Source organism: Pezoporus occidentalis, unplaced genomic scaffold, assembly GCF_034315485.1.
Source record: "Pezoporus occidentalis ecotype Australia unplaced genomic scaffold, CSIRO_AGI_Poc_V1 ctg13, whole genome shotgun sequence".
In the NCBI taxonomy this organism is placed as follows: domain Eukaryota; kingdom Metazoa; phylum Chordata; class Aves; order Psittaciformes; family Psittacidae; genus Pezoporus; species Pezoporus occidentalis.
Window position 1 is genome coordinate 7,854,404 of NW_026913103.1, and position 12,593 is coordinate 7,866,996.

The 12,593-nt window shown below is 36.8% G+C and overlaps 1 protein-coding gene across 8 annotated transcripts in view; it reads left to right on the forward strand.

Annotated features, from left to right (window-relative positions):
* The window catches only part of DOP1A (DOP1 leucine zipper like protein A), a 63,017-nt gene that overhangs the window by 44,575 nt on the left and 5,849 nt on the right, over positions 1-12,593 (forward strand). For 7 of the 8 annotated variants that reach the window (XM_062608275.1, XM_062608280.1, XM_062608278.1 and 4 more), the window contains 16 exons: positions 22-133; positions 1,034-1,210; positions 2,840-2,965; positions 3,287-3,421; positions 3,887-3,942; positions 4,444-4,548; positions 5,198-5,264; positions 5,559-5,703; positions 6,155-6,234; positions 6,789-6,898; positions 7,073-7,222; positions 8,343-8,404; positions 9,239-9,391; positions 10,606-10,742; positions 11,514-11,569; positions 12,346-12,510. In XM_062608275.1, coding sequence (XP_062464259.1) covers positions 22-133; positions 1,034-1,210; positions 2,840-2,965; positions 3,287-3,421; positions 3,887-3,942; positions 4,444-4,548; positions 5,198-5,264; positions 5,559-5,703; positions 6,155-6,234; positions 6,789-6,898; positions 7,073-7,222; positions 8,343-8,404; positions 9,239-9,391; positions 10,606-10,742; positions 11,514-11,569; positions 12,346-12,510 — 1,836 coding nt within the window. Of the gene's footprint in view, positions 1-21; positions 134-1,033; positions 1,211-2,839; positions 2,966-3,286; positions 3,422-3,886; positions 3,943-4,443; positions 4,549-5,197; positions 5,265-5,558; positions 5,704-6,154; positions 6,235-6,788; positions 6,899-7,072; positions 7,223-8,342; positions 8,405-9,238; positions 9,392-10,605; positions 10,745-11,513; positions 11,570-12,345; positions 12,511-12,593 lie in introns of those variants that run through there. The other variant, XM_062608281.1, reaches the window with a different exon arrangement.

A 12,593-nucleotide genomic window follows, 5' to 3' on the forward strand; every position in this document is an offset into this window, starting at 1 on the left:
AAAAAATTAATCTCGTTTTAGGCCTCTTTGGATGGCATCAGTCACTCCCCCAGACATGGTTCTTACTTTATTAGAAGGGATCACAACAATAATTCATTACTGCCTCTTGGATCCATCAACTCAGTATCATCAGGTAAAATTATCTGGGAGTCTATGTAGTACATGTCAAATTAAAGACTGCGGTTATATTAGCAGATATGAAGATCTGGGTGAGGGAAATACCAAATAAAGAGCTTGTCTTAGCTATAAGTATGTTTTTTTTTTATTGATCATACATGCAGCTCAGACAAGCTATTTTCTACTAAACATACTTGGTGGTTTTTTTTCTTGGTTGGTTTGTTATTTGGGTTTTTTTTTTTGGTTACCCTGAAATAACTACCGTCTGTCTAGCGAGCTATCTTCATTTCGTGAAACTCCCCAGACTGATGCATAACCTGTTACTTTTCTGGTGGGACTGTGTTCATCTTGCAGTATGTCAAAACATTCCCTTTCTGTTCCTTCTGTATATTCATGATTTGTCTTTAGTCAAGCAATATTTTTAGATCTGATATTCTTAGCAAAGATTCTGTTAAGAATTTGGCCTGTATTCTGCAAGAGAATTTTTAGCCTGCTCTCTCTGCAATCTTGTATCTACTTTTTTGTTGTTGTTCCATTCATTCAAAAGTAACTGAAAAGTATTTATTATCTGTGAAAATAAATAATTTTGCCTAGAGTATTAGTTTTACACTTAAAATTTTGAAATTGTTTTTGTAAAGGTATAGATAGATGATACAGAATTGATTGCTATAAACGTGAGGGCTCACATGTTCAGAATACATTTGATATTGTACAATTGATTCAAAAGATTCTGTAACTGTTATTTTTAATAGACTCAGACCTGTACATACTGTAAGAATTATAGAAAAAATGTTTAACAAAATTGTTAGGGTTGAAATCTTCCATGACCATTAAGTCTAAATTTACACTGTTTTATTTATGCTATTTATAGAGATATTTAATGCTTTTACTCCTCTCTTCCTTTTGAATCCAATAGCTTTTGGTTAACGTAGATCAGAAGCACTTGATTGAAGCACGAAATGGGATCCTGTCTATCTTGCATATGATCATGTCTTCTGTGACTTTGCTGTGGAGCATCCTTCACCTTGCAGATTCTTCAGAGAAAACTGCTGCTGCTGCATCCATTACCACTATTAATCTTGGCTCAACAAAGGTCAGAATATCAGGGATAATGTCGTTTAAGTTGTTCATTAATAACCTCTGTCAAACTAAATCAAATTCCATTGCCTTAAATGTAAATTGAATTTTAATACCTTTGTCCTCATCTACTCATCCAATCAAACCCAAGGGGTTTACAAATGGGTATTGAATCTGCTTTTCAATTTGAGTATATCAACTCAAGACAACAATGTCTCACCTCTTTCTTTCTATAAAGAAAATGAAATCCGTCTTAGAAAAAAAAATAAAGCTGCTCATTAAGCATTCAACATGTCCTATATATTAAAAAGTCCAGTTTGAATTCAGCTTGTTTGATGTAGTATCAGGATAGGTTACTTTACTTTTTCACCTTGTTGCTTTCGGGTAATGCCTTTTTTAGCTGCCTTGGAGTTGAGGGATGTGGTTAAAGGACATGAAATTGTGGAATTTTATAGCATTGTGTGTCTAAACAAGCTTTTTAAGCTTCACTACAACTAGGTTGCTTTGGCAGCTGGGCTTTGCAGGTGCAAAAAGTGTATAGGCAAGCTCTGGGATCATGTATAGCAGTTTCCTGTAAGCTTAGACAATTCCTACTGAAATATCTCTGATCAAGGTAAAAATGGCTTTCAGAAAACAGATAAAGTGCATTTTTGTCTGAAGTCTTCCTATCCCAGAAAACAGGTCAAGACAATGCTCAGGAAATGCTTTTTCTGACCTACGTGTACCTAAATAACGTCTGACACGCCTAAAAAATCCATTATGGAGATTTCCAGCAGTGAATATTACAGTCTCCCAGATCATCATATTCTTTCTTTTAGGATTTCTCCACCACACCTCCTTCTTAATCTTTATCTTGCTTGCCACAAAGCAAGTCCATTACTGTGTATGGCAAACACAAGCATCATCTTCCTTTCTTCTTCCTAATTACCATGTACGCATTTGATAACTATTATATTTCAACTTAATGATTTTCTCCTGACTGTATACAAACCCATTTCTGTCCCTTGTTGGAGGTCATAGTCCATAGCACTTGTCTTTCTTTTTGTAGTTTGAGTTCTGGCAGTTTGTGGTACATTTCCCTAAGTAAGGTGTCCAAATTGGACATGGTATATGGTGTCTTCCCTCAGGGGAAATATTTAATGCCTTTCATAAGGTGTTGCTGTTTATGAATGCTCTTTTCCCCTTCCTTGCAAAATTATCATGGTGAGTTTGTAATTCACTATAATCCCAAGACTTTTTTCTGTAGCACCACTGTCTAAATAGTTTCTCATCCTGAATCACTGATGTGTATGCTTACCTTTGTGTGCAAAGACCAAGGCTTTATTGCAGTATCTTTCTTTAGGATGCTTTTTGAGTTTGTCAGATTATTTTTAGTTCTGTACCTTTCTATCAGTTGCTTCCTACTTCATTATCATTTGCAGATTTAACAAGTGTATTTTATCTTCCCTTGTCCTAGTCATGAATAATACGATTGAAGAGCATCAGATGTAAATTATGGCTTTATAAACCCTCTGAGTGTATCCTTCCATTTTTATAAAAAAACTAGTGATAATTGCCTTCTAAGTATGGCTTTATAGCTAGCTGTTTTGAACATAATGCTGAGATGGTTATCTAAAGGTATATGTGTTCTGCTTCCATATTTCAGAATTTGAGGCAGCAGATTCTTGAACTTTTGGGTCCAATTTCAATGAATCATGGTGTTCATTTCATGGCTGCTATTGCATTTGTATGGAATGAAAGGAGGCAGAATAAAAATACTTCCAGGACAACGGTATGTTTATACTACTATGGTCACTTCAAATAGTGGTAATACCTCCCAAGTTGTTTAGCAGCAGGAAGAAGAAAATTGAGACATTCCAGTGAAAAAATACATAGTATGAAATCTGGAGAGTAGTTATATTTCTAATTAGCAGCTGTACTGTAGGGAGCCACCAGTTAATTTTAGAAGGGATAATATTCCTGAATTCTTCAGAAAAAGAGAAGTAATTCCAAGTCTCTAGATGATCTGAGAGTAACATTTCAATCCCATGAGGCTAGCTGCTTTAATTTTGATCTATGATGATAATCTGTGGCATACGTTTGATTCTTTTAGGTTATTCCTACAGCAGGTGAAGAGCAACTTCTACTGGTTGAGCTAGTTCGCTCTATCAGTGTTATGAGAACAGAGACTGTTATACAAACAGTGAAAGAGGTTTTGAAGCAGCCTCCAGCCATAGCAAAGGACAAGGTATGAAAACTATAGAGGTGCTATTGATTTATTGAGTGTCCTCTTACTGAAGCTTAGAACACTGGTGATGTGGGAACTTCATTCACAAAGCTGAGCAGTACAATGTGGAAAATTTTCACAATATCTAATAGATGGATGAACTTCTGAAGGGAAGTCATACCTCCTTAAGTCATTACCATTTACTGAACAATTCCAGAATCCTGTTTACTGCTTATATTAGCAAACATGTGCTTACCATAGCAGCAGGTTATTTTATTTTTTTTTCAAAGAGGAAAAGTGGGGAAAAGAGGGAACAAAATATATTTTTATAGAGATGTCTGAATGGACACTTGTAATATCCTGTTAATGAGTCAAGCTGTATCTTCAGACACTGCAGTAACATTATAGTATGATCAGTTTTGCCCTGGGAAGTGAGGAGAAAAAGTCTCTTCTTCCTTTTGACACAGGTTTTCTATCTTTTTCTAGAAACATCTTTCACTGGAAGTCTGCATGTTGCAGTTTTTCTATGCCTATACTCAAAGGTAAGACAAGAAGTTAAATTATATTTCTGTCACCAAGAAACAGATGGTCAATTTGAATATTTTACATCTTTTCATAATCCTTAGGATGAGAAATAACCTGTGTAGTATAAACCATGAGGAAAGAATGGTTTTGAACTGTAGGTGTCATAAAGAAAAAAAGTAATTTATTTTGTGACTTCCTTCGTTTTACATCACCTTTGTTCCCTCACCTGAAAATTCTGCAGGAAGTCTGCCCCCGCCCAAGGATAGCTGATCTTAAATATGCTGTAACTGATTAGTACCACTCCAACCTTGTTCTGAAAAGCATGTCTTTAGAGTACACTGTTCTTCCTTTTCTTAATGACTTGATGTATGCGCCTAATATTAAACAGAAAACCAAAGAGTCGATATGAATGTGGATTTCACAATATCTGACAGGAGAATTGTGAGATAGAAAGAAAATGGGGAATACCTGGGGGAGATGCGGGTTTTATTGCCATTGCATCTATCTCTCTTTTTTAGGATTCCAGTGACCAGCTTAGTAGATAGCTGGGCAGCACTGCTGCTTCTATTAAAAGATTCCATCCAGGTTGGTCTTCCAGCTCCAGGACAATTTCTCATACTTGGGTAAGTGCTCTTGATATTTGCAGTTTCAAAATAAGCTCAAATCTAAATATATGAAATCATACTTGAAATTTTAATGTTTTCAAATCTCTGCACTTATTTTTGAGTGGTAGAGCTGAGGAATGCTTACATATATTAATTTTTACAGTAAAATACAATATAAGCCACAGTCTTACTTTATGGTTTATTTAAGCAATTCAGGCTCTTCAAACAGTAGGCTAAAGTTTCTGATTTTTCTTTGAAAATAACTACAATGACTATTTATTAGGTATATGTAGATTTTCAGCCAACAGAAAGGGTTCATTCTCAGCATGAAAGCTGTTTGTGGATTGTTAGAAATAAATGTTAACTGTGGTTTTCTGCATAAAGCTACAAGGACCATTTTCTTTAATTTCTGGAATTTATCTTCCCTATTAAAGTGTCTTTAAAGTTACTTTTGTGTATAGTCTAGCAAAATATGTTCTTGATAAAGTATTAGGGTATGATCAAAATTAACTTAAAACTGAAAGGTGTTTTTAAGAATATTGTTAATAGCAGTGACTGAAGGTTTAATAAATAAGTATTGTGCACATAAATATATCTAGATTTGCCCTAGGCCTTAAAGTTACTGAATAATGTACTGTGAGAAGAAAATCTATCTACTTTTTTTCAGTGTTCTTAATGAGTTCATTATGAAAAACCCAAGCCTGGAGAATAAGAAAGATCAAAGGGATCTCCAGGTAAGAAATGTATTTTGTGTGTATCACTTTTGAAAATATTGAACAATAAATGCTTGAATGTACCAGAATTATCTGATACATCAGTTCTGTGGTCAGAAATGGCTCTTTAGTATCTTCTACTTAATACTATTTGTAATCTGTTAAAAAAGATCTCATTTTCTATGGAGTTATTAATCACTGATAATATAGAAGTGATTTGAAAGCAGTTCCATACTGCTACAGAATGGGTCAGGACAACAAATACAGTCCTTCTGCACGAAATCCTTAAAATGCTTGGTTTCTTTCTCATACCAGGATGTAACGCACAAGATAGTGGATGCCATTGGGGCAATTGCTGGTTCTTCCTTGGAACAGACTACTTGGCTAAGACGAAACTTAGAGGTTAAGCCTTCCCCCAAGATTATGGTTGATGGAAACAACTTAGAATCAGATGTTGAAGGTAGTTTCATTTTAATTTTATTTTAAACAAAACATTTTTTTGGAAAAATTTCTTTACTGTAAGAGTGACAGAGCACTGGAACAGGTTGCCCAGGGGGGTTTTGGAGTCTCCTACATTGGAGATATTCAAGGCCCTCCTGGACAAGTTCCTGTGTGATGTACTCTAGGTTACCCTGCTGTTGCAGGGGGGTTGGACTAGATGATCTTTTGAGGTCCCTTCCAACCCTTGGGATTCTGTGATTAATTATCAGGCCAAAATGAACAAAGATGACAGCTTTGCTGTATTTCGATACATTAAAAATGCTTCTGTGTCATTCATGCATTCATGTCTTACACAGTGTGTCTGGCAAAGTCTGTACCTCTTCAAAATATATGCTATTAAAATATGCTTGTAAGGTAAATATTGGCTTAAGAAAACTAACTTTGGACATTTTTTTATTATCTTTATTTAGATATGTTGTCTCCAGCAATGGAAACTTCAAACATTACTCCATCTGTTTATAGTGTCCATGCATTGACCTTACTTTCTGAGGTAAATGTCTCTTCAGATGTAATAAATACTGCCTTATAATAAACTTTTGTATTGTGAAAAGCTTTGGACTAGAAGCTTAGGTAAAAAGATGCTATGGGAAACACTGATATGACCTGGATTCTGGGTCCTGGCATGTAACAAATATAAAACTTTGTGACTAAGCCAGTTATAAAGATTCAGTGAGATGGATGAGGTGTAAAGCGTTGCCTTCCAGATGTGTAGTATGGGAAACTTTTTTGGTGGCAACCTTTGTGTGTTGTTAGTGCTATGTGTTGTTTAATGTTGATAATTGCAGTCAATCTTTGATCATTTTTATATTTGTATCTTAATCTGTAGAATCCTTTGTGCAGGAGCTTATGCTTCTGTGTTTTTACCTTAATTTTAAAAATGATGAGATCTTAATACTCTGGATTTTGTATAGTACCTGAAATTTGATCACTTCTATCATAAACTTGAATATTCAGTAAAAGATACTATTAAAAAAAAAAAGCTGAATAGGTAGATAAAAAGTAATTGGAGAGTGCATGATAACATATTTTTCTCTCTTTTTGTAGGTTTTGGCTCATCTCTTGGATATGGTTTTCTACAGTGATGAAAAAGAGAGGGTTATTCCTTTGCTTGTAAATATTATGCACTATGTTGTTCCCTACCTCCGCAATCACAGGTATCTTTTACAACTTGTTGAATTGATGTAGATCTCTACAGCCAGTTGAAATTTGGTGGGTAACACTTAAGTTGAAACAGGCATGACAAGTATTAGATATCTGTCAGTCTTTCTACAAAGTAACCATTCAAAATTGTTTCGTGTTGACTTTCTTTGTTGGTTTGTTTTGTTCAGTGCTCACAATGCATCCAGCTATCGGGCCTGTGTCCAGTTATTAAGCAGTCTTAGTGGGTATCAGTATACAAGGAGAGCATGGAAAAAGGAAGCATTTGACCTTTTTATGGATTCCAGTTTCTTCCAGATGGATGCTTCGTGTGTTAACCAGTAAGACTTTCTATTTCCTGCTCATACGGATAGCTGTTACAAATTTTATGTATACCATTACACAAGAGCATGTATAAAGTAGAACAAAATTTCCCAGCAGATCTCAGTTTTATATTACCATGTGAAATGTGAAACTTGCTTACCTAAGATGTATTTCTATGCACAAGTTATTTTTTTCACTTTCAAGATGGACTTTTTCTATGAGAAAAAATGATTGACATTTTATAGAATCGCATAATGGTTTGGGGCAGCTACAGCTTCTCTGGGCAACCTGTTTCAGTGCCTCACTACCTCACAGGGAAGAATTTCTTCCTAATATCTAATCTAAATCTCCCCTCTTTCAATTTAAAGCCATTTCCGCTTATCCTGTCGCTACATGCCCTTGTGAAAAGTCCCTCTTCAGCTTTCTTGCAGGCCCCTTTTAGGTACTGGAAGTTGCTCTAAGGTCTCCCAGAGCCTTCTCTTCTCCAGGCTGAACAACCCAAACTCTTTCAGCCAGTGTTCATAGGAGAGATGCTCCAGCCCGCTGATCATCTTTGTGGCTCTCCTCTGGACTTGCTCCAACGTGTCCATGTCCTTTTACGTTGGGGGCTCTGGGAAGCTGAATGCAGTACTGCAGGTGGGGTCTCATGAGAGCGGAGTTAGAGGGGAAGAATCAACTCCTTCAACCGTCTGGTCACGCTTCTTTTGATGCAGCCCAGTTGGCTTTCTGGGCTGTGAGTGTACATTGCCAGCTTGTATTCACTTCTTCATTCATTAATACCCCCAGTCCTTCTCCTCAAGGCTGCTCTCGATTAATTTTCTGCCCAGCCTGTATTAATGCTTGGGATTGCCCTGACCCAGGTGCAGGACATGGCACTTGGCCATCTTGAACTTGGGCCCACATATCAAGCCTGTCAAGGTCCTTCTGGTTAGCATCCATTATTTTCTTTGAGAAGGGGGTTTGAAATTGTAGTTATAGTTTCAGATCAGATTGCACCAAGTAAATGTTACGTATGTGTTAGAAAGTTTGAATTGGAAGCCTTAGCCTGTATTAAAAGAGCAGAAAAAGCTCTGTAAATATTTGTTTAAGTTTGTGCTTTTTTTTTCTTCTGATTTGTGTACAATCTTCCTCTTTTAGTTGGAGAGCAATTATGGATAATTTGATGACACATGATAAAACTACATTCAGAGATTTGATGAGTAAGTATTTATTGATCTAGTAGTGACTTTTCTTGATGGGAAACATTAGAAGAGGGAAAAATATCCTGAAAACATTTGTTCAACATTAATTTCAATCTGTTTGTTCAGTGGTTTTCATGTTTTCTTCAACTATTTGTCTCTGGAGTTCCATAAGTAAGATAACTGGAAGTGAGAGAATTTGAGACCATCCTCGCACGCAGTGAATTTTGCCTGTATGGCTAAGTTGACTAAGCAGACCATGTGGGATTATTTTTTATTGAAGTTTTATTTGATTGCTTGTTTAAAGATCTGACACTAGCTCTGCTTAAGGAAAAATTGATTCTGTACATTCTAAACATCCGAGTACCTGTACCTGCAAAATGTGTGTTAAAAAAAAAAAGTCTAAACTCTCTCTGAAAAACCCCTAAACCCAGGCACTACTGTGTATACTTACAAGATTTAGAATCATAGAATAATTTGAGTTGGAAGGGACCTTCAAAGGTCATCTAGTCCAACCCCCCTGCAATGAGCAGGAACCTTTTCGGCTAGATCAGGTTGCCTAGAACCACATCCAGCCTCTGGTCTTGAATGTCTCCAGGGATGGTGCATCCACCACCTCTCTGCGCAACCTGTTCCAGTATTTTACCACAAGAGTTTTTTAACCCCCACCCAGCCTGAATCAACATGCATTTTTAAATCACTGTGGTTAAAAATACAAATTGCAGAACATACAACATCTTAGTATCTGCTTTTGAGCTGCATTAATGCAAAGGAAGTAAGAGTCATTTGTGCTGTAGAGTGAAACAGAAGGGAAATTTTGAAGTTCATCTCTATACTATGTGTTTTCTCTTTCAGCACGAGTGGCTGTGGCTCAGAGCAGTTCACTCAATCTGTTCGCTAATCGAGAAGCAGAGCTGGAACAGCGTGCTATGCTACTGAAGAGGCTGGCTTTTGCAATTTTTAGTAGTGAGATAGACCAATACCAGAAATACCTTCCAGACATACAAGGTCAGTAAAAATACATCATTTAGTGGACTTCTGAACTCTGTTGTGAACTAAAGAATATTTGTATGACAGGGTAACAGCAGGTAGTTTTCTCCCCTGGAATATCAGTGTGCAGTACTGTTCCCATTGCTGGATGCAAAGTTTCTGCATGTTTTGGTTAGAATGTTCTCAGTCTTAGACAATTAGGAACTACAGAGACTTCATTATTGCCAGTTGATTTTTATCCAGGTTATTTCACTGATCTGTCAGTTTATACCTTGATCAATATGCTTGGGTACCTGCAACATGGGTTTTGACGTGAGTGTCCAATGTATAAACACCTACCGACTCAGAATAAATGGAAGGGCTGAACTTGAAGTTTTGAATTCTTGACTTCTCTGTCTGGTGGTTCTGTTTTTCTTTTTTGCTGTTCTGTTTATCTGTCCTGATTGTCACTGAAGAATACCACTTCAGGTGACCTTTAAGAGATTGGGAATGGGAGCCATTTGGTTTTATTCCAAGATGATGCAAATAGTTGCAGCAGCAGCTTCTAGCTATATTATCTTTTAGTGCTACCAGTGCAGACACTTTAGTCTTTTCCTCCATATGGAAAGACAGTTGCATCATCTTTCTTGTTCCATTTGTTCTTGGATTTATTCTTTGGAGTTTTATGGTTTTCCCTCAGTTAAGTCAGTAGCTGAGTTTACTATATTCAGGATATCGGGTGGTTTTACTGGTCTGAACTGCATGTGTTTGACTGAAAAATTTCCTTATGTATCTGCCTCTGTATGTGTTGAACGCTTAGAGGTGAGGTGGTTATGATTAAATAAGAACATATTGTCCCTCTGTAATGCCCACTGTACTATGATGATGCAGCCCTTTAATAGTAACAATATATCCTTGGTGTTCAGGCTGTTGTTAGATTGTTTGGAATCTGTTAACTCCACTTTTTGTAATGAAACTCTGTAAGATGAGCAAAACTCCCAGATGTCTCATTCCATTTATTTGGAGAACTTTAATCAAAATGTGCAACTGCGCTGTTTTGAGGTTTCTTTTGTCCGCTGCTTGGTGAAAATGGTTATTTTTTATGTTGACAGAGTAAAGCTGTAGCAAAGTACTGAAACAGTAACATGGCAGATACTTAAAATAATGTAAAAATGGAGAATAAATGATGGAAGGAGAAAATGTGAGTTGGAATTACTCTGAACTGAGGAAAACTTCTTGGCTTTTTGTTTCAGAAAGGCTGGTAGAAAGTCTCCGTTTGCCACAGGTGCCCACCCTTCATTCCCAAGTGTTCCTGTTTTTCAGAGTATTGCTTTTGCGAATGTCTCCACAGCACCTTACTTCGCTTTGGCCAACTATGATCACTGAACTGGTGAGTTGCAGTTAGCACTCATGATTTGGAGAACTGGTGCAAATTTGAGACATAATCTTATTCATCCTCAATGTTTTCAAGAAAATCCCTTCTAGGTACTGTGTGTGTAAACATACAATGGACACAAGTTGAAAGCTGCCTTGTTTTCATAGTCCTAATGACTGGTTTTTGCAGTGAAATAGAGTATCTGTTGGCTTATGCTATTAAGCTGTTCAAATGTCTCCTGAATTAAATTTACATTTGCACTCATTGTTTCTTGCTCACTCCTACTTCAGTTTCTGCCTACGTATGTGTGCCTTCTTCACCATTCACGCTCACAATCTGTTCAGTTTTCCACGTTTCTGTTTGCCCGATCATTCAGGTTTTTTTCTCCAGCAATGAGGACGAGAACCCAGGTAAAGGAGGAGTCAGAATCCATGTTGTATTGGCATTTGATGGTCATTCAGATCACATTGTGACTGAAATTTTGTAACTAGATTTATACAAGGCTCGACTCAACTTTTTCCAAGTAGTGGAGAGGAAAAGTCTCCAAGAGTTTTCTTAGTCAAGAGCCAGTTTCTTATGTCCCTTGTGCTACTCAGATTATATGTAGGATGTGAAAGAGCTTTAGGGTGCAGTGTCTACTAAGTTAAGGGGGTTATTTCATCATCCAGGAATGGAAATAAAGCTCCAAGCAGTTCCTCTAAGGTTTATTACTCAGACATCCCTGCAGAATTTTCATGAGTCACAGTCCATAAAAAATGGTATTAAAATGTAGCATTTGATCTTTAGGTGCAAGTGTTTTTACTGATGGAACAGGAGCTCACTGCTGATGAAGACATTTCCAGGTAAACTTACAAACTTCCCACTTGTTTAACTTGATAACAGTCTATTGGCATGCTGATGGGCAGGTATGATGGGTCATCCTTTAGTATAATTTGCCTTAGAATTGGCAAGCTCCAGTAAGAAAGACAAAGGGTAGTTCAGCCTGGCTGCAGTACCAGAGACATACTGTTCAGGACAAAACAAAAAAATTCCACTGTCAGATTGCTCATAAATCATGAAGATATATTATCCAGTACAGGTATGTTAGTTCTTACAGTGTCTTTCTGCCTAAAATGACACTGCTTCTGCAATTAGCATATGCATGGTATGACTTCATAGCTTTTCTATATCATACGCTTATTTAGAATGAGACTGATGCACTTTTTTCTTTGTCTAAATAAAAATGTGGTTTCTTCTAGTGTTAGACATAAGGATGAGGTAGATATTTTTTTTGTTTTATTGTCCATTTCTATCCTATCTACCTTCTGCACAGTAAGATCCAATTTCAGTCAGTGCTAGCAGTAGAATCAGACTTCTCAAAAGGACAGGAGGAGTTATTTGCCCAACTCTTGTTCCTCATTTTTTTTCCTAGATTCTCTTTGTTCTTTTAAAGAATTTTTTCCCTAAAACAAAGTAATATCAACATGACTTCAATTTTAAAGTTCTGCTTTGATTTATGGATTCAGGATTAAGTTGGTAAATAAAGGGCTGGATGTTCATAAAGGCAAGTAAGAAAGATGAAGTTCCCATAATGGCAGAAGGCTGTTGTGACTCACCTGCCTGTTATCATTCATTTTAGAACTTCTGGTCCATCTGTTGCTGGTCTGGAGACAACGTACACAGGCGGCAATGGTTTTTCCACGTCCTACAACAGTCAGAGATGGCTGAACCTCTACTTGTCCGCTTGCAAATTTCTGGACTTGGCCCTGGCTTTACCATCTGAAAACCTGCCTCAGTTTCAGATGTAAGTAGAAGATACTGTCATTTAAGTTCTTAGATGTTTCTCCATGCCTTTTGATAATAAAATTCTAGTATATAAAAAGTCTT